Genomic DNA, 21,498 nt, shown 5'->3' with positions numbered 1-21,498 from the left:
CATGATCGCAGCTTGATTTTTCGAGGTGATGACTTAAAGCAGACGACAGATCCTAGTAATTGGATATTTCCCAGTGTTGTGTACGTTTAGCTTTGAATGACAAATATTGTAATGCAGGGTTACGATTTCAGAATGAAAGTATCACAGACTACAAGACTGCCGACGAACAGAATTTTATTATGAGTTGTAGACATATATTGACATTGATAACTTATCGCAATAACAGTAATTTTGATCAGCATTTGAAAACTGTATTCAAATACATTTACAACGGTACTAGTGCGGCACCACTGATCCACTGGTGGTCTCGGTGATCCAGTTGACGTAGCTGGAGACTCGGGTGTTAATCGAGGGGTAGGGAGGGGTGGCACACCTGTAGCCCCACGACACCAGCCCCACAAGCTTTCCCTCGTAGACCAGCGGACCGCCTGAATCACCCTGCACAGATCGTTGGCTAAAATCAGTTGTGGCGAGTGTAGAAACTCATATTTTAAAAGGCATAATTCCCCCCTTTCTTATCACAATACACACTTGTTTTCCAGTTACTTAAAAATGTTCGTGATCAGACTCAACTGTAATTCGTATCCTTAAATATAAACTCTCAGTATTTTAATCTCCATTTTGAATAGGTCTACATTTTACACAACGATATGTATGGAAATACTGCATAATGACATAATTATAAGAAACTGGCAGTTCAGTTAATACTGCAGATCAATACAGACTTACATGTAAGCTACCTTTGCTACAACACATTTTTCCAATAACATGTATTGCATTTTCTCCAACTCATCATTATTCTATTTTGTGTAGCTTGCAGATGTCCACAGTGGTCTAGGGGTAGCGTCTTTGATTATTAATCAAAACGTCGTCGGTCCTGGGTTCCAATCCCGCCACCATATCGTGGATAAAAATCATCAGCAGTTTCGGCCGAAGACTTCCGGGGTAAGCAGTCACCCTCATTCTGTCAACTGCTTTGTCAAAGAGGGCAGAGAAGCGGACAGAGGGTCAAGGTATTCCCTTGCCCTTGGGATGGGAAACTGCACCTACATCGCGGAAGAATTTACATCTACATCCATACTCTGCAAGCCACCTGACGGCGTGTGGCGCAGGGTACCTTGAGTACCTCTATCGGTTCTCCCCAGCAATGATTAACAGCACCAGGATGCAGAAGTCAACGGAAACCACTGCATTTAAGGCACATAATGTATATCCACAGGACAAGTCGTCTGTAATTGAAAAGGTGCCATGATGATCTCTCCATTGGCGAAAGATTCCGGAATAGTCCACCCTTCGGATATCCGGAAGAGGACCGCCGGGGAAGAAATCGAAATGAGAAAAAGATTGAATAACCAACAAGAGGATAACGTTCTACGAGTAGCGGCTTGGAATGTCAGAAGTATGGTCATGGTAGGGAACTTAGAAAATCTGAAAAGGGAAATGCAAAAACTCAATCTATATACAGTAAGGGTGAATGAAGGGAAGTAGAAAGAAGACAAGCATTTCTGATAAAACGAGAATAGAGTAATATCAACAGCAGAAGAAAGTTGTATAACATGAGTAGGATTCGTTATGGATAGTAAAGTTACTTAAAGGCTGAAATGTTTGCTTCAATGTGTGAAAGAATTTAAGAAGTAAAAATGTAGTTAAGTAGAAGATGCACTCATATAGACTGAAGGAAAATCAATTACGAAATCAAGAAGGAGTTGTGCGGCATATACGAAAGCTGGTAGATGTCTTTCCACATGTGAAAGGTGATGTCTAGTCAAATTTCGTGCCAGTCGCATAGGAGTGGCGCTAATAGAGCCACTATGAGGTTGAAAATCCTCTAAATCCTCGCACAAGCGAAAGAATGGCTGACATCGAAATAAGTGTCCAAGGAATATAAAAGGAACTGAAGTCACTCAACAGAGGAAAGTAAACTGGACCTGACGGGATACCAATTCGATTCTACACGGAGTACGCGAAAGAACTTGCCTCCCTTCTAACAGCCGTGTACCGCAAGTCTCTAGAGGAACGGAAGGTTCCAAATGATTGGAAAAGAGCACAGGTAGTTCCAGTTTTCAAGAAGGGACGTCGACCAGATGCACAAAACTATAGGCCCATATCTCTGACATCGATCTGTTGTAGAATTTTAGAACACGTTTTGTGCTCGCATATCATGTCATTTCTGGAAACCCAGAATCTACTCTGTAGGAATCAACATGGATTCCAGAAACAGCGATCGTGTGAGACCCAACTCGCTTTATTTGTTCATGAAACCCAGAAAATATTAGATGCAGGCTCCCAGGTAGATGCCATTTTCCTTGACTTCCGGAAGGCGCACGATACAGTTCCGCACTCTCGCCTGATAAACAAAGTAAGAGCCTACGGAATATCAGACGACCTGTGTGGCTGGATTGAAGAGTTTTTAGCAAACAGAACACAGCATGTTGTTATCAATGGAGAGACGTCTACAGACGTTAAAGTAACCTCTGGCGTGCCACAGGGGAGTGTTATGGGACCATTGCTTTTCACAATATATATAAATGACCTGGTAGATAGTGTCGGAAGTTCCATGCGGCTTTTCGCGGATGATGCTGTAGTATACAGAGAAACTGCAGCATTAGAAAATTGTAGCGAAATGAAGGAAGATCTGCAGTGGATAGGCACTTGGTGCAGGGAGTGGCAACTGACCCTTAACAAAATGTAATGTATTGCGAATACATAGAAAGAAGGATCCTTCATTGTATGATTATATGATAGCGGAACAGACACTGGTAGCAGTTACTTCTGTAAAATATCTGGGAGTATGCGCACGGAACGATTTGAAGTGGAATGATCATATAAAATTAATTGTTGGTAAGGCAGGTGCGAGGCTGAGATACATTGGGAGAGTCCTTAGAAAATGTAGTCCATCAACAAAGGAGGTGGCTTACAAAACATTCGCTCGATCTGTACTTGAGTATTGCTCATCAGTGTGGGATCCGTACCAGATCGGGTTGACGGAGGAGATAGAGAAGATCCAAAGAAGAGCGGCGCATTTCGTCACAGGGTTATCTGGTAAGCGTGATAGCGTTACGGAGATGTTTAACAAACTCGAGTGGCAGACCTGCAAGAGAGGCGCTCTACATCGCGGTGTAGCCTGCTGTCCAGGTTTCGAGAGGGTGCGTTTCTGGAGGAGGTATCGAATATATTGCTTCCCCCTACTTATACCTCCCGTGGAGATCACGAATGTAAAATTAGAGAGATTCGAGCGCGCATGGAGGCTTTTCGGCAGTCGTTCTTCCCGCGAGCCATACGCGACTCGAACAGAAAAGGGAGGTAATGACAGTGGCACGTAAAGTGCCCTCCGCCACACACCGTTGGGTGGCTTGCGGAGCATAAATGTAGATGTAGATGAAATCAAGTTTGTTTCAAATAAACGTTGTAAAGCACGTGAGCTTTGGTTACCTTTGAGATTGGACGTCGTGAGTTGATGTTACTCAAAGAAGCCATTATCAACATCTCACTGAGTTTGAACAAGGTCGCCTAACAGGGCTACAAACGGTGGTCACGAGAACGTACGGTGAGAAGAAGAGCAGGCTCCAGACGACCTCGTGGCACTACCAAGAGGGAAGACCACCGTGTTCGCCATATGGCTCTGTGGCTCTGGCGCATTGTATTGTATCTGCACCAGCAACTGAAGCAGCAGTTAGCACCAGAGTGACACAAAGAACTGTTACAAATCGGTTACTTCAAGGACAGCTCCGAGCCAGACGCCTTGTAGCGTGCATTCCATTGACCCCAAACCACAGCCATTTAGATTGAACTGGTGTCAAGCGAGAGCTCATTGGAGAGTAGGCTGGAGGTCTATTGTGTTTTTTGATGAAATCTGGTTCTTCCTCTGTGGCAGTGACGGCCGTGTGTTGGTTAGAAGGAGACCAGTTGAAGACCTGCAACCAACCTGTCTGTCTGATAGACACACTGGAGTTATGGTCTGGGGTGCGATTTCGCATGACACAAGGAGCACTCTCGTGGCTATCCCACGCACCCTGGCCGCATATTTGTACGACAGTCTGGTGATGCAGCCTGTTGTGCTGCCATTCTTGAACAGCATTCTACGGAGTGTTTTCCACCAGGAGACCACTGGCCCACATACCGCTGTTGTAACCCAACATGTTTTATAGGGTGTCGACATGTTGCTTTGGCTTGCTCGTTCACCAGATCTGTCTGCAGTCGAGCACATATGAGACATCATAGGACGAGAACTCCTGCGTCATCCTGAAACAGCATTAGTCTCCCCTGTATTGACCAAAAAGTGCAAACCGCGTGGAAACTTATCCCACAAACAGACACCGTCACCTGTACAACACATTGCATGCACGTCTGCACGCTTGCATTCAACATATTGGCCGTTACACCGGTTATTAACGTCCCAGCATTTCACATTTGCAACAGATTATCTCACGATTACATTAACTTGTAATCTTTTAATGTTAATCAGTTACCTAGACAAATGAATTCCCAAAATTTCATTACTCTACATTAATTATTTTTTGGTGTTCTGACTTTTTCCGTCTTTGTATTACAATATTTTTTGGGTATTTATTAAAATCATATAACAAAATTCATAAAAATGAAGGTAGCTTTATGTCCTAGAAAAAGTGTCAAACTAAAGGGGGCTATCCATCTTGTAGACGCAGGAGAAAGGGCAATACTTCTTCACCGAGAATATTTATAAAAAAAACAGCCATCCCTCCGCACAATGCGGCTTAAGTGCGTCATCAGGTTGTTGGACACGCTTGTGAATTAGTATCTTTTTAGAATCATTGTTCTTTCCAAATACGATAGCTCATTTCTGCCATTCTGTCACGTCTCCACTTCACTAACGTGATTTACGTTAGCAGAGGAATGTCTCATGACATTCTGGTACGGCCTAAACCATTTACAGTGGTCCTAAGCAACCACGGTGCTCTTGCAAGGATAGAGACTATTGTACTGTCCACTCACACTCAGCTTATTTAAACGTTGCGACCTAATCTAACGGTATAATCAGTAAGAAGTCAATCGTCACAGACAAAAATGCACACACTGAGGAGACGAAAGTCATGTGATAGCTCCTGATATCGCGTCGGATCTCCTTTTGCCAGGAGTACCGCGGCAGCTCGACGTGGCATGGACTCAACAAGTCGTTGGAAGCCCCCTGCAGAAATACTCAGTCCTGCTGCCTCTATGGCTGTTCATAATTGCCAAAGTGTTGCCGGTGCAGGATTTTGTACGCGAGTTGGCCTCTCGATTACGTCCCATAAATGTTCGATGGGATTCGCGTAGGGCGATCTGGGTAGCCAAATAATTCACTGGAATTGTTCAGAATTATCGTCAAACCAACGTCGGATAGTTGTGATTCGGCGACTTGACATCTTGGTTTGGGAACAGGAAGTCCACGAAAGGCTGCGAATACTCTCCAAGTAGCCGAACATAATCAGTTCTGGTCAATGATCAGTTCAGATGGACCAAAGGGCACAGTTCATTCCATGTAAAAACAGCCCACACAATTATCGAACCATCACCAGCTTACACAATGACTTGTTGACAACTTGGATCATTCGCTTCGTAGGGTCTGCGCCGCACTGGAACCGAACCATCAGCTCTTACCAACTGAAATCGAGACGCATCTGATCAGACCACGGTTTTCCGGTCGACTAGGTTCTAGCCGATATGGTCACGAGCCCAGGCGATGCCGTGCTGTTAGTAAAGGCCCTTGCGTAGTCGTTTACTGCCGTTGCCATTAAGGCGAAATTTGCCGCACTGTCCTAAAGAAAACGTTCGTCATATGTCCCACATTGATTTCTGCGGTTATGTCAAGCGCGGTTGCTTGTCTGTTAGCACTGACAACTACACAAACGCCATTAACTTCGATTGTCAGGTGAAAGCCGTCAGTCACTGCGCTGTCGGTGGCGAGAGGTAATGCCTCAAATTTCTAGCTCGGCACACTCCTGACACTGTGGATTTCGCAATATTGAATTCCCTAACGATTTCCGAAATGGAAGGTCTCATGCTTCTAGCTCCAACTACTATTCCGTCTGCAAAATCTGGCCGGCCGCGGTGGTCTCGCGGTTCTAGGTGCGCAGTCCGGAACTGCGCGACTGCTACGGTCGCAGGTTCGAATCCCGCCTCGGGCATGGATGTGTGTGATGTCCTTAGGTTAGTTAGGTTTAAGTAGTTCTAAGTTCTAGGGGACTGATGACCACAGCTGTTAAGTCCCATAGTGCTCAGAGCCATTTGAACCATTTTTTTGCAAATTCTGTTAATTCTCGTCGTGAGGCCATAATCACGTCGGAAACCTTACCACATGAATCACCTGAGTACAAATGATAGCTCTGTCAGTTCACTGTCCTTTTATACCTTGTATACGCGATGCTACTGCCATCTGTATATTACATATCGCTATCCCGTGACTTTTGTCACCTCCGCGTATTTCTGCATCGGACCTAGCGCTGTCTAATGTGTGCTCCTCTCCCAGACAGTCTTTTCACCACCAGTTTGCTCTGTACTTACGGTGCAGGAGTCGTAGTTTATGTCTTCAAAACGAGCAACGCATAACTGCGTATCGTAGATAGGGTCGTTCTCTGTGGCCCACACCGCCTGGCACTCCTCTTGGTTGACTGTTGTTAAGTCCACTTTTCGCAGGGAATATGGATGCGGCCCTCCAGCCTGTGAAAAAAAAAAATCTTTTCCTTATACCAGAGCAATGCTAACATGTTCCAGTTTTCAAAACCTCTGATTTAACAAATGAAATAGCAGGGATTAGACAAAAATATAGACACACCGAGAACACAACACACTGCCGTGCCTTGTACGGTATAGGAAAACCATTGCCATTCAAAAAGAATTTCCAGTCGTTTAGGAATGGAAAATTACAAATCCTGGATGGTTTTGAAAGGAATCTTGTATCATCCTTCTCGCAATATAATGTCAAATCAAGGTAACGACAAACTTCTGTCCAAAGTAGACTGCAAAGGTTCGTTGATACTGAGATCTTGTGACTGTGGTAGCCAGGAGATACGATAAAATTCATCATTGTGCTCATAAAGCCAGTCCTGGTTGACGTAAACTGTGTAAAAGGGGCCCTGTCTTCTTGGACACAGAATCACCATTGGTTAACAAACGTTATACCATGGCATTTTGGAATTTTACCAGTATTTTATCACACGGGGTGTTCAAAAAGTCTCTCCACAGTGCCGTAAGATAGCCGCGCGTGCCGGATGCCGCAATAAATATACCGAAATTAAACTCAGCGAAATACAAGTTATTAATTTATTGAATACTTATTTTTACTTAAAAATTATCACATTAAATGTTGAAAGTGTCCCCCCTGTGGTTGAATACACAATTCAATTCGTCTAATCATGTTTCCAAACACAAGCTGAAACATTTCTTCTGTAACAGAAGCACTGAAAGTGGATACTGCAATTTTCAATTCATCGATGGATTTTGGACGGTTTTTATAGACAGTTACTTTCGCTGCACCCCAGAAGAAAAAGTCAGGAGGTGTTGGGTCAGGCGATCGTGGAGGCCAAAGTACATGTGAAATTATGCGGTCACCAAAAACATCACCAAGCAGTAACATTGAAATACGAGCTGTATGCGCGGTTGCACCATCTTGTTGAAAATAGCCGTTCAGTATTTCACTTAACACAAGTTCTCCTATGAATGGGTGCAGAATATCACGGAAGTATCGTTGTGCGTTTATTGTTTCGTTGAAAAATATTGGACCCACAATCCGACGTCTAGAAATTGCGATCCAAACTCCTATTTTCACAGAATGAAGTGGTTTCTCATGAACACGCAATGGATTTGCAGTTCTCCACATACGATAATTTTGCGAGTTCATGTACCCGGATAAATGAAACCACGCATCAGTGAGAAACGTTTCATTAAGACTATCCCTTCGATTTGGTTGAACGAAATTTTTGAACCATTGACAGTAATGTAGTCTCTTTCCCTGATCAGTATTTTTCAGTTCTTGCACGACTGTCGCTTTGTATGGGAAAAGTTCTAATTTTTTCCTTACAGCTGTGTGGGCCGTTCCGACACTAACATCGATTTCCTGGGCGAGTTTTCTTACTGACTTGTTCGGACTCTTGGACATTATATCGGAAAAAGCGAGTAGTTTATCCTCAGACAAAACGCTAGGACGACCACTTCTCGGTCCATCTGTCACTGAACCCGTACTTCGAAATTTGTTAGTCACATCTCGCACAGTATCGCGATGTGGGAATGTTGTCTCCGGGAAATCTGAATTAAATGTCTGACGAACTGAAACTGTGTATTTACTCCCAGCTTTGAACACTTCTTCGACGAAAAACACACGTCCTTCAATGGTTAGCATTTTAACAGTGACAAAAACGAAACAAACGAACAAAAGAACGAAACTTAAACGTTCACGCCAACACGTAACGACACACACCAACGATACTACTGACGCTGGCTGGATAAACGAAACAGTGGAATGTTGGGAGATCCACTTGAAGGGAAGGAAGCCAGGCAGGCGAACAATCATAAGGCACGCGCGGCTAACAATCATACGGCACTGCGGAGAGACTTTTTGAACACCCCGTATATGTGTTTCCAAATGTTATTGCACAACCTTTGTATATAACGTGAGTCACCTGTAATGACCACTCTTTTACAGGTGCCACAAATTTTAACACAGTATAGACAGAAATAATATATAATATCATGAATTACAGTCTATTTTAAATCAGATATCATCTGATTCAAGGTCTGAATTTGGAACGTTGTCGCAGTGAGTACCATCTGCAGGCAACCACTTAGGAACTCAGTTCTACAAGCGACAGAAAGTAGATTTTCAGGTTCCACAAATATAAATTGAAAAATCTGTAATTCAAATATGGAATACTTGCCTATAATGCCTCTAAGCGTGCAAGACATCTATTACTAGTTAGTTACATTAATATGTTTGAAACACATGGAAATTTTCCTATCTCGATACCATTACAAAATTATCACGTCAGAATTCGAAAACTAGTGAAATAACTGAAATAGTTAGTTTCGTTGAGCAGCAAATACCTCAATCGACGACAGATTTATCCGGGATTACAGAATGCATTCCCTTTGCTGTGTATAAGCTTCGGAAAATGGACTTTTTCCAATGATTTCAGTTTTCTCGTACATGTATGAATTTTGAGATCTGTATCTCCTACAGTAATATCGTAGAAATTATGAAATTGACATATCGTGTGTGTCTCTAGGCGTATCAAATGTCTGTTCCTAACAGAAAGAGCTAAGATTTATCCTTGAAACATGCGAACTTTTCGCGCCTGGAAAGTGTACTATACGCAATCTGACAGGCACAATGATTTGCACAGAGGACGTGGCAACACGGTGGCAGTCAACAATGCCAGCACGGCTCCCATTGGTACACTGTGGCGGGAGTTCATTCCGCTCGCTGTCAAATGCCAGTTACTTTAAATAGGACTGTTAAGCAATTGAGGACAAGCGTATCGTAATACTACCTGGGAGTTCACCAGTGGTCTTCAATAATAATCATAGGTCGTCAAATATTCGTCGTTGTTCCCGTGGAACACGTATCAGAACAGTGAAACAGCACTTGTCAAGACCATCTGTATGATGTTAGAAGTAGATTGACAAAATTAACCGTGTAACTCAATACCCAGCTGCCCCTACTTATCTTCCAGAAACATCAGTATCTGTTGCTATTAAGTTCCATTTTCTGCAATAATCTATAAGTTCCCCTCGATTAAATACTCATGTTTTTTTTTGTTTTTTTTTAAAAAAAAAAAAGAGAGAGAGAGTTTTAGAACTACTAGAGTTAGGACGTTCCGATCAACGGGACATGTACATTAATATGTCCTGCAGAAATGGTTAACGTATGAACCATGTCAGCCGGCGAGTTCAAGAGCAACACCGATATCGTGGAGCAACACCACCTAACTGTAAAATATGGCTGAGGCTCTCGTTGTCGCTGTAAATCAAAGGTAATGAATCAGTGTGACTTGAGCAGACGAGCAGGATACTTCGTATGCGCGAACCGTATCGTCAAATCACTGAGTTTGAAAGAGGGGGCTTTATTGACGTGTGAGACATCCATCGGGGTGTGCTACTCGTCTGGGATGAAGTGTTTCGGCAGTGCAACGGCTGTATGCATAATGGTTCACTGAAGACCATAGAACACGACGAGATGGGTCAAGTCGCACCGCCCGCCGGGTTGGCCGAGCGGTTCTAGGCGCTACAGTCTGGAACCGCGCGACCGCTACGGTCCTGCCTCGGGTATGGATGTGTGTGTGATGTCCTTAGGATAGTTAGGTTTAAGTAGTTCTAAGTTCTAGGGGACTGATGACCTTAGAGGTTAAGTTCCATAGTGCTCAGAGCCATTTGAGCCAAGTCGCACCACCCAGACCACACGCCAATAAGATCGACACCTCATCCGAATGGCATTGCTGGAGATATCTGCATCCTCCTCGGCTCCGGCGGAACAGTGGAATAGCTTAACACACCGTTCAGGGGTGACAGTCTGTCGCCGTTTACTACGGCATGGGCTACGTCCGCGTCATCCACTTGTCCGCCTACCTTTGACGAATGTGTAGCAACATGTTACACGGAGCAATGGTACATGGAACGACTTTAATGTGGACAGGAAAGTGATAGCCTCATTTCGGTTCGCCGCAGCCAGGGTGAGCGGCACCACTGTGAGCGCATTCGCACAAGACATACAGCGCCAGCTCAACGCCTTATGGTGTGGTGTGCTATTGGTTACAACCACAATGACAACTGGTGCCTGTGACCAGTGTGACCTATGTGAATGACATTCTGCGATGCTTTCTGCACGACACCGGAGACCCCATTTTTCAGCAAGACAATGCACGACGACATGTTACTGCACGAGCACGTACCTTCTTGGTGTCACAGGATATTTGCCTATTATGAAACTTGGTGGCAGATTAAACTGTGTGGCGGACCGAGACTCGAGCTCGGGACCTTTGCCTTTCGCGGGCAAGTGCTCTACCAACTGAGCTACCCAAGCCCGACTCACGCCCCGTCCTCACAGCTTTACTTCTGCCAGTTCCTCGTCTCCTATCTTCCAAACTTTACAGAAGCTCTCCTGCGAACCTTGCAGTTTTAATCGGCCAGGAACTTTCATATCAGGGCACACACCGCTGCAGAGTGAAAATCTCGTTCTGGAAACATCCCCCAGGCTGTGGCGAAGCCATGTCTCCGCAGTATCCCTTCTTTCAGGAGTGCTAGTTCTGCAAGGTTCGCAGGATAGTTTCTGCAAAGTTTGGAAGGTAGGAGACGAGGTACTGGCAGAAGTAAAGCTGCGAGGACGGGGCGTGAGTCGTTCTTGGGTAGCTCAGTTGGTAGAGCACTTGCCCGCGAAAGGCAAAGGTCCCGAGTTCGAGTCTCGGTGCGGCACACAGTTTTAACCTGCCAGGAAGTTTCATATCAGCGCACACTCCGCTGCAGAGTGAAAATCTCATTATGTTAGCCTTTTGCCCTGGCCCACTAGATCACCAGACTCGCCACCAATCGAAAGTGTGTGGGACATGGTGAAATGCCGGGTGCAACCCTGTGACTTAAGGCCTGTCGCCACAGATTAATTGTGGAAACAGGTGAAAGGAGCATGGATGGCTATACTACAGAGGACGCCATTCGCGCCTTATACGCGTCGATGCCATCAGGTAAGGAACAAGCTACCAGGGCGAAATGGCAGACCGTGTCCTACCATGCAACGGGACACATACCGAACCGAGGTGACTGAAATGCTAACCATTGCTGCAGAACATACTACTGTACACGCCCTGTGAATATGAACGCCGTATCTCTAGTCGGTCAGGGTGCTCTATTTTATCTGAGCATGAGTGTACTTCAATAGCAGTTGCTTCCGAGATTGCCAGCTGCTCTATTTTTCGCATACAGTAAGTTCCCAATATTGAAGTTCGTGAATGAGTTGTGAATATCTAACACCTTGTCATTACTCATAGTTACCTCATTCGTCTACTTAGGTTGTATATCTTGACAGCAACATCTGAACACTTGTTTCTTCCCACTTTTTCTGTAACAATGGTCCCCAATCATTGTGCTATAATGTTCCAGCTATTATCGAAGTAGTTTCAGTATACAGCCTTTCTAGATTTCTGCTCATGGAGGCGATCAAATAATTTTTCTCTATCTCAAATACCTTCTGCTGCGCACCTCACGTGGTTTGCAAAGTATAGATGTAGATGTATACGGTGACCGAAATTCTGTGCCACTGCGAAACAAGGATGCAAAGAAATAAAGGAGAATGATAAAAAAAAATGAAATGATGGTGTGGCCCCTATCCGGGGAAGTTCGGCTACCGAGTGCGAGTCTTATTACAGTCGACGCCACACTGGGCGATTTGCCTGCCGGTGAAGGGGATGAGGACTACACAACACTCAGTCCACGAGCGGAGAAAATCTCCAACCCGGCCGGGAATCGGACCCGGGCTCGCTGCATGGTAGGCAAGCACGTAAGCACGTTTTTTAATCTCATTTTGTTTCTTATTGTTCGTTGCATTTGTACGGAGCGGACGTCCCATGACATCCGTTGAAGTTCATCGTTGATCCAACAACTCGGTTTTTTGTTGCGGAGGGCGACTAACCCTCTGACAGAACACGCTGAGCTACTGTGCCGGCATCACTCGGCTAAGCAGGCGGACAGGAAGGCTTTTGACACTGCAGCACACAAGCGGCTCGTAGCGAAATTGCGTACTTACGGAATATCGTCTCAGTTATGTGACTGGATTTGTAATTTCTTGTCAGAGAGGTCACTTTTCGTAATAATTGACGGAAAGTCATCGAGTAAAACAGATGTGATTTCTGACGTTGCCCAACGTAGTATTGTAGGCTCTTTGCTGTTCCTTCTCAATATAAACGATTTGGGAGACAATCTGATCAGACGTCTTGCGTTGTTTGCAGATGACGCTGTCGTTTACCGACTAATAAAGTCATCAGAAGATCAAAACAAACTGCAAAATTATTTAGAAAAAAAATATCTGAATGGTGCGGAAAGTGGCAGTTGACCCTACATAACGAAACGTTTGAGGTCATCCACATGAGTGCTAAAAGGAACTCGTTAAACTTCGGTTACACAATAAATCAGTCTAATCTAAAAGCCGTAAATTCAACTAAATACCTAGGTATTACAATTACGAACAACTTAAATTGGAAGGAACACATAGAAAATGTTATGGGCACGGCTAACCAAAGATTACGGTTTATTGGCAGGACACTTAAAAATGTAATAGACTTACTAAGGAGACTGCCTACACTACGCTTGACCGTCCTCGTTTAGAATACTGCTGCGCGGTGTGGGATCCTTACCAGATACGACTGACGGAGTACATCGAAAAAGTTCAAGGAAAGGCAGCACGTTTTGTATTATCGTGAAATATGGGACAGAGTGTCACAGTAATGATACAAGATTTGGGCTGGACATCATTAAAAGAAGGGCGTTTTTCGTTGCGACGGAATATTCTCACGAAATTCCAATCACCAACTTTCTCGTCCGAAAGCAAAAATATTTTGTTGACTCCAACCTACATAGAGAGGAACGATCACCACCATAAAATAAGGGAAATCAGAGCTCGTACGGAAAGATATAGGTGTTCATTCTTTCCGCGCGCTATACGAGATTGGAATAATAGGGAATTGTGAAGGTGGTTCGATGAACCCTCTGCCAGGCACTTAAATGTGATTTGCAGAGATGTAGATGTAGCTATAGGAACACGTACAATAGTGACAGAAACTTATCGTTTTCCTAATAGAACATAATAAATATGTGTGTGACATCAAAACGGCAATAGCGGAAGAGATAAGTGTTCCACTGTGTAAAAATAAAGGAACCGATTGAACAGCATAAAAGTCCGTAGGCAACACACTAATTAGCGGGATATTATATAAAGGTTTCCAGTCTCAAGTGGACGAAGAGCAGAAAAATAGAATATGTTTCATTGTATGCAGATGACAAATCGTTAAAGGAGTCGTAAATATTAAACTACCGGCATAAATATCTAACAGTGTTACATGGGTTATGTAAACAACTGTATAGCTATTTTTTTTCGAAATTAGCATTGTAGGCCTAATTTTCAATGGAGCATAGCTGTATAACATATACTGAGGCAACTCTTGACAAGTGTCTTTAGTAAAATGTGTAACTACCATAACATTTGACGTCTAGTTATCGGTCCTTTGTATATGTAAATAGCTTTAAGGCAAAATTCATAGCCGGCCGCGGTGGTCTAGTGGTTCAGGCGCTCAGTCCGGAACCGCGGGACTGCTACGGTCGCAGGTTCGAATCCTGCCTCGGGCATGGATGTGTGTGATGTCCTTAGGTTAGTTAAGTTTAAGTAGTTCTAAGTTCTAGGGGACTGATGACCACAGATGTTAAGTCCCATAGTGCTCAGAGCCATTTGCACCATTTTTGAACCAAAATTCATATAATCTCCACAAGATGTTAATGTGTAATAATAATTCAGGTCTATTTCTATCAGGAAACTGCATGCCGCACGAGAGCATTTATGAGGTCCAAAATAGGACGAATTTTTTTCTCTCTCGCTCAGTAAGCGAATGGAGCCAGACAGAAGATCACGAAATTGACCTGCCATTCTCGCCAGTGGTTCGCGAAGTGTATTTATAGATATAGATATAACTATGAAGGTCTAGTTGCTTAATCAAACCATGTCGTTGGAAACACATGTATTTCCACATCCGCCAAATTTTAAGCAACAGGAAAAGCAGCAGATTTAGTGTGCAACATTAGAGAAAAATTCCACCGTTTGATTATTATTTTTTTACCCAAACACTTTTCACTGATTTCTGTGCTTTCGTCAGTTGATTTCGATTATTTTCATTCTGGAAACTATTATAACAGGATAGGAGTAAAGGCAGCATCGGTCGTAAGTTTTTAATCTTTTATTGCAGGTCGTTTTCAACTAGGTCGTTTCCAACTACTGTGTAGCTATCTTCAGAGCACTTATATCCGAAATCATTGTGACTCACTGTAAATACAATCGCACGTGGAACCATGTTGCCATTACAAATAACAAACGGTTGAGTTTAACTGTGAGTTTAAATGTTTGTTATCTTCGGCCGACAGCCTGGTCATAGTGCATCCGATCTCCTTCGTCCGTTTATGGCGGGATCAAGGAGGTTAGGTTAGCTTAGGTTAGAATCTATTCCATGTATAAAGTAGGTTCGATTTTAACCTCTTAGGATGGGATGCATACCACTAAGTCTGTGTGCTTAGAAACGAGTGTTGCACATCGGCTTTTGATATTAAAAAGAAGCGGACTGCGTGTGAATCAACTTTTCTGCCTCGAAGAAAACATGGCGAGTACTGTACACTCTGTCCTCAGTTGCCGGAATAACCAGATGGGTTTTACGAATATATGAGATGACGGGAGAAACGTTCTGTTACATACTCGAGATAGTTCGTGGTGACCTTGAAAAGCAGGTTACAAACACTCTGCTTCGCTGTATTTATTGAAGGTTGTGAAGACATACGTCAAGTTAACTTGAATGACTGTCAGTCAGCATACGCGTGAAAAGCAAGCATAAGGTATCCTTAACTCCTAAACTCAACAGAACTAGCGCCAGTAAGCATTACTAATAATCTGTAGACAACTAAAGCCAATCTACCACCAAAAAAATCCAGTACAGTAGCTGTAAGCATATAAGATACAACATCCGTCTCACTTCAACAAATTATTTTTTGAATTTGTAATCTCTGTCTAAGATTTCCAATAAAGATTTTGCCTGCTTGTGGTTTTCAGCAAACCTGTGATTTTAGCCCATAGATTCCGAAGTATGTCCCGGTTATGATATTTTCGTTCTCAAGATGCCACAAATACGCTCTTTCTTGGACTAAACTTATCAGTTTCTCACAGTCCATATTTTTCGTGTGACAACGTCGGTCGATTTGAATGGGCTCTAGGCACTATGGGACTTAACATCTGAGGTCATCAGTGCCCTAGACTTAGAACTACGTAAACCTAACTAACCGAAGCACACATCCATGCCCGAGGCAGGATTTGAACCTGCGACCGTAGCAACCGCGTGGTTCCAGACTGAAGCGCCTAGAACCGCTCGACCACGGCGGCCGGCCCTCGGTGGATTTGAACGAAGAAAACAAACTGATATGAATTTTACCGATTGTTGTCCGAAGTCTGTATGTTCTGACTATAACATCGGTTACAGCGTGGCTGCGCAAGTAATGGCGTACTGATTCGAAAAAGATCGGCGGTCTTGGCCGATGTCGGTCGTCGCCGGAATCCAGCGATATCGGTGCTACTGCAACAGTTGCCTTAAACTACCAGTGGAACATTCATCGAATCGTCGCTCTGTCGAGTTTATGGCGGACATGTATTTTCAGTGTGTTCAGTTGTGTGTAACGGAAAGTGTTTGTAGTAAATGCACTTAAACCTCTCGAGTGCAAGACCTACAGGTATGCCTTAACATACAACTCAGAGTCTTCGATTGCTTCTGTGTTTACATTGGAAATAAAGAGTTATACTGGTACAAAATTCCAGGGTTGCTCGCGTCAGTCACAGCAGGGGAGAGCTCTAAAGATATGTGTCATTAAGAACTAAATAAAGACTTGTTTTATCTGACTGTGGTTGTTAATCGAGTGTTCTCCTTTCCACCTGGGTATTTTAATGAATCCTGCCTCCTCAGAACTTCCGTACTTCAATTGAAATGTTCGATTCCGTATAAATTTCGGCCTGACTACATGAGTCAAAAGACACTTTACACTGAAACTAATATTATTGTGCTTTATTTTTCATGTAAAAATTTCTCTTTTCATTTCTATTTTGTCTAATTTTATTGTCGATAGTTCAATCAACTATTATACAAGGACTGAAAGCTGATAATTATATAAACAATTATTCCCAGACAACATTATGCAAATTTTACCTGAAAAGTAATTTCAGATAAGACTTTCATCTGGAACGCATGTACTTAATACTTACAGAAATTTTAGGAGCCATAATAGTTTCAGTTAGTGTCGCCATTGGTCAACGTAACTGTCACGTTCCTTGTGTTGTGTTGTAATGTTGCAAAATTCATTCTCTTAACAGGCGCTGTTGTAGAAAGTGGCCGGCCGCGGTGGCCAAGCGGTTCTAGGCGCTGCAGTCCGGAACCGCGCGACTGGTGCGGTCGCAGGTTCCAATCCTGCCTCGGGCATGGATGTGTCCTTAGGTTAGTTAGGTTTAAGTAGTTCTACGTTCTAGGGGACTGATGACCTCCGATGTTTAGTCCCATAGTGCTCAGAGCCGTTTGAACCATTGTAGAAAGTGTCAAGAATTTATGATGACGTCAAAAATCAATAATTTACGTGGGGCTTTTACTGAGACAAAAACCTCCTACCGAATTATTTGGAAATCATCAACAGAAACCGGTAACTTAGACAACAAGGCAGCCGTAGGAAGATAAGTAACATTTGTCTGCTAATATGTGTAATGTTTCTGCCCTTATGAAAGTATATGAACGTTGAAAACACTAGAGTAGTTAGTTCAACGCAGGATATTTACTTTCTGTACTTCTACGAACATTTTGATAGTAAGGGATACGTAATATTATAGCATGTAAAGGAGAAGACAACAGAAAATATTGGATTTTATGAGAAGTTGATAGCAGAAAATATAGATTAGGTAGACGGTACTTACCCAGAGATCTCCCCAGCCCATGACAGTGATGTTGACGCCATCTGGAAGCAGTTCCCCCTGCTCTGGCAGCGGTATTGGCGCCACTGTCTCGCCATCAAATTGAAAATCTGGCGTCACCTGCAAAAGCATGAACAATAATACTTAGTTGAAAAGGGATTTTTGTAAATAAACGTAACGAAATGCACTTGTATTAAATCAGGCAATTAGTTTAGAAAAGAAGACCCTAGGAACAGTTTCAGCTGTATGTGTGGAAAAAAGTGAATATTTGGGAAACAAATAATTCGAAGTAATTGTACACTACTTCCCTCACATAGTCATAGTAAGGGCTTTGCGACCCTTTGTACCAGCAAGTCTATACTGTAGCAGTTCTGGTACTTAAATGTAACTGGGTTTTCTCTTTTGATGCTAGTCAATTGTCAGGTTGAGCATTACTGCAATGGGCATTTAATTCTAAAGCATTATGTAAGGGTGAAAATACTAAATTAATTACTTTTCTCTCTTAACAACATGTGGGCAGTGTGGTTTCTTCCTTGGCTCGGGTATGAGGTCGAATGAAACATCATTTTTACATAAGATAACTTTTATTGAAGATTTGTACAACTGTTTCCTTACTCGATGTTCTGGCTCGGAGAGCGGCAGCTGTGTCGTTTGCGAAGCCTTCTGCTGCAGCAGCGGCGGCGTCTGATTACGCGTGGCAGTGTGTATCTCGTGTCGCCGTCTCGCCAAGCTGACTGGAGACGCGCAGCGCGAGGTGGCCCATTTAATTATTGTGAGTGAAGTCGTGCATCGGATGGTGATACCTTGGATGTGGCGTCCCAGTGTTTCTTTTCTTTAAGTGGCCGCGTGTGTTGTGCGTCGGCCAGCGGAGCGGCGCGGCGGGGCAAGGCCAGTGTCCTGGACTCGAACAACGGACTCCCGCTTGTCAGTCTTCGGCTGTCAGATCTTCATCCCAGCTCACAGGTGACTGCTGATGTGAGGCCGTCTCCTTCCCGTCCTAACGAGTCACCCGGGTACGTAAAAATCAGACTTCAAATACCTTTTAACTTCTGTCTTCTGGCGCCGAGGCTGCTGATTGCTATTCCATTACAGTGGCGGACTTGGTGCGTCTGTGCATGATGTAGTCTCTTCTTGCATGACGGTCTTCAGCACCAAAACTGACTGAAAACTACTGCTACTCTTCTCTTCTTTCTTCGTCTTCTTCGTCTGTCGGGCCCACTGCGTCTCGCGTATTTACTCACTTCAGTTTACTGGAGGTGAACGACTTCACGGTCATTGCCTCTTCTCTCACGTTGTAAAGCTTCTCGAAGAATCTTCTAAACGTCGGTCATTGGCTCTTGGAATGTAGGCAAGGGCCTTTGATCACATGTGACGACTGAGAAACACGTGAGCCGGTCATTGCCTCTTCTGTCACGTTGAAAAGCTTCTCGAAGAATCTTCTTAACGTCGGTCATTGGCTCTTCGAATGTAGGCGAGGGCCTTTGCTCACTCACACGTGACAACTGAGAAACACGTGAGCCGGTCGGGCGATGCCCTGACAGCTGAATCGACAGCGTCCACTTATGTGGAACTTGCTGACTTCATGGTCATTGTCTCTTCTGCTCTGCTGTTCTGCCTGCTGTTTGCCAGTATGTAACTCTCTAAACTAAACCAAGTTTTTCATTTGTTTTCTAATTTCTCTAATTTTTTTACTTATCTTAAGTACCACTCAACAATACATCCCTGTCTAGAGTATAGTGTTATATGGAAGTGAAAATTGGACGGTAAAAGCATAGACAGTAGTAAAATATAAGCTTGTGATATATGATGCCACAGCAAAGTGCTCAAGATTAGATGAGTAGGTCGGGTAACTCATGAACAGGTACTGAATACAGAAAATAAGCGGGAGAACTTGAATAAAAGGAAGGATTGCTTGATGAGACACATTCTGAGACATTAAGAAATGTCGAGGCAAAAATTGTAGGCATCATTAAGCGGTCGATTGTTGTGAGGTGTCTCATGAATGGAGAATGCAGGGGTGCTTGAGAAATATCATGAAAAGCCAGGATCACCAACAAATCGGACACTGTCATTGTAGTAACAGCAATTTTATTCCGTTTCACAAAAATAAATAAATATAATTTTTTGGAAATTTGTGGTAAGGACTATGGGACCAAACTGCTGAGCTCATCGGTCCCTAGACTTACGCACTACTTATACTAACTTAAACTAACTTACGCTAAGGGCGACACGCACACCCATGCCCGAGGGAGGACTCGAACCTCCGACGATGGGGAGTCGCGCGAACGGTGGTAAGATGCCTCAGATCGCACAGCTACCCCACGTGGCGAAATTAATAAAAGAAGTAGTGTAGTCACATGAAGATAGAGAAAAAAGGGCAATACTTCATCATTTAGAATGTTGATAGAAACAGCAAACTTCATGTTAACGGTAACCTGAGTGAGCGAAGTCATAGTCCAAAAGATCACAGACCGCGTCCAGTGTGAACAACATCATCCACACACTGCGGGTTAGAGCCTCATCTGTCTGTTGATGAACTCGCCGCCCAATCCTAACTTGTACTTTACACTAAACTATTCTGATTGGAGCCTATGTAGTTAGTGAAGATGAACCAGATGATATCAAATATACCTTCTTCAACAAATTTAATGACATAGTAGAAGACATAGGAAACAACAGAGAAATTTTGTTGTTGATTTAAATAGTAGAGCAGGCAGGCAAGTATGAAATAGTCAACGGCCGTGCTGAGGTGGGCAGTAGGATTTCCGTCAGTTCACCGACATTAAGCATCATCGGGCGTCGCCAGTACTTGGATGGTGACCCTCCAGGTATGCCGCGTCCTGTTGCCATTTGCCCCTTTGCCATTGTGGTAGAGGTGGCAGGAGGGGTTGTGGCGTGGAATGCCTGATTTGCGCCAAATGTCCTGGATTAAATTCCAAACCTCTCCACAGAGATTCATGAAGTGAGAGTCTGCGATCTGTTGACGATGATCCGTCTGTCGGATGGGGAAGTTAATCTCTGTGAATCCCTTGGTGCTATTCGAGAGGAGTAGGTCAAGTGCCAGCAGTGGGTTTCACCTTTTCCCTCCTCTCGTCGCCTCCAGTATGAACATGACACTAGATTACACACACACACATACACACACACACACACACACACAAACCTGCCACAATCACCTACCCTTACCAGATATGTATGTAGCTCTCATGTTTCATGAAGAAAGGTGTCTACAAATGTGAAGGATAGGGAAAAACTTTCCAAATAGGCGGCTTAATCTGCCCTTCACGGTCTTCCAGTCATTCACGCCATATGACTTCCCTTTACTTTAGATGGAAATAAAACAGAAAGACCTCATAGAGAAAATACGAGGGCTATTCGGAAAATAAGTTTCGATCGGTCGCGTGATGGATACCTCAGAAAAATCTGATGAAACTTTGCACAGATGTGTTGGGCAGTGTCTCCAGTATGCTCATTGATCACGTCAAATCGCTCTTTTCAGTTCGGAGCCTACAGTGAGCACGTAAAGATGCTTAGAACAGTAGTGTCTCCCGCCAAGTACGAGGGCATGCTGAGAAATTTCGCTGGAAGCTATGCAGTCCACATAACGTAACTGTCATGCGTTTCCTTCTTCAAGACGATTCTCAGCCGCATTCTGCAGGGGAAGTGAAGATGCTCCTGCAGCGTTCTCGATGGGAAGTGTTTCATCACTCACATTACAGTCCCTAAATGGCTCCATCCACTTCTCGTCTGTGTTCACATGAGCCGCTGGCTATGAAGACAACATTTTGGCACAGGCAACGAACTGTAGA

General features: G+C 43.7%; 1 protein-coding gene across 1 annotated transcript in view; it reads right to left on the bottom strand.

Annotated features, from left to right (window-relative positions):
* Positions 1-276: 276 nt before the first annotated feature.
* The window catches only part of LOC124778532 (trypsin-like), a 34,825-nt gene continuing 13,603 nt past the window's right edge, over positions 277-21,498 (bottom strand). Inside the window, exons 4-6 of the mRNA XM_047253650.1 lie at positions 17,693-17,809; positions 6,520-6,675; positions 277-438 (exon numbers count right to left, since the gene is read on the bottom strand). Of these exons, the coding sequence (XP_047109606.1) occupies positions 277-438; positions 6,520-6,675; positions 17,693-17,809 (435 nt within the window). The remainder of the gene's footprint in view (positions 439-6,519; positions 6,676-17,692; positions 17,810-21,498) is intronic.

Source organism: Schistocerca piceifrons, chromosome 1, assembly GCF_021461385.2.
Source record: "Schistocerca piceifrons isolate TAMUIC-IGC-003096 chromosome 1, iqSchPice1.1, whole genome shotgun sequence".
Taxonomy (NCBI): domain Eukaryota; kingdom Metazoa; phylum Arthropoda; class Insecta; order Orthoptera; family Acrididae; genus Schistocerca; species Schistocerca piceifrons.
This window is presented reverse-complemented; position numbering and strand designations above follow the sequence as displayed.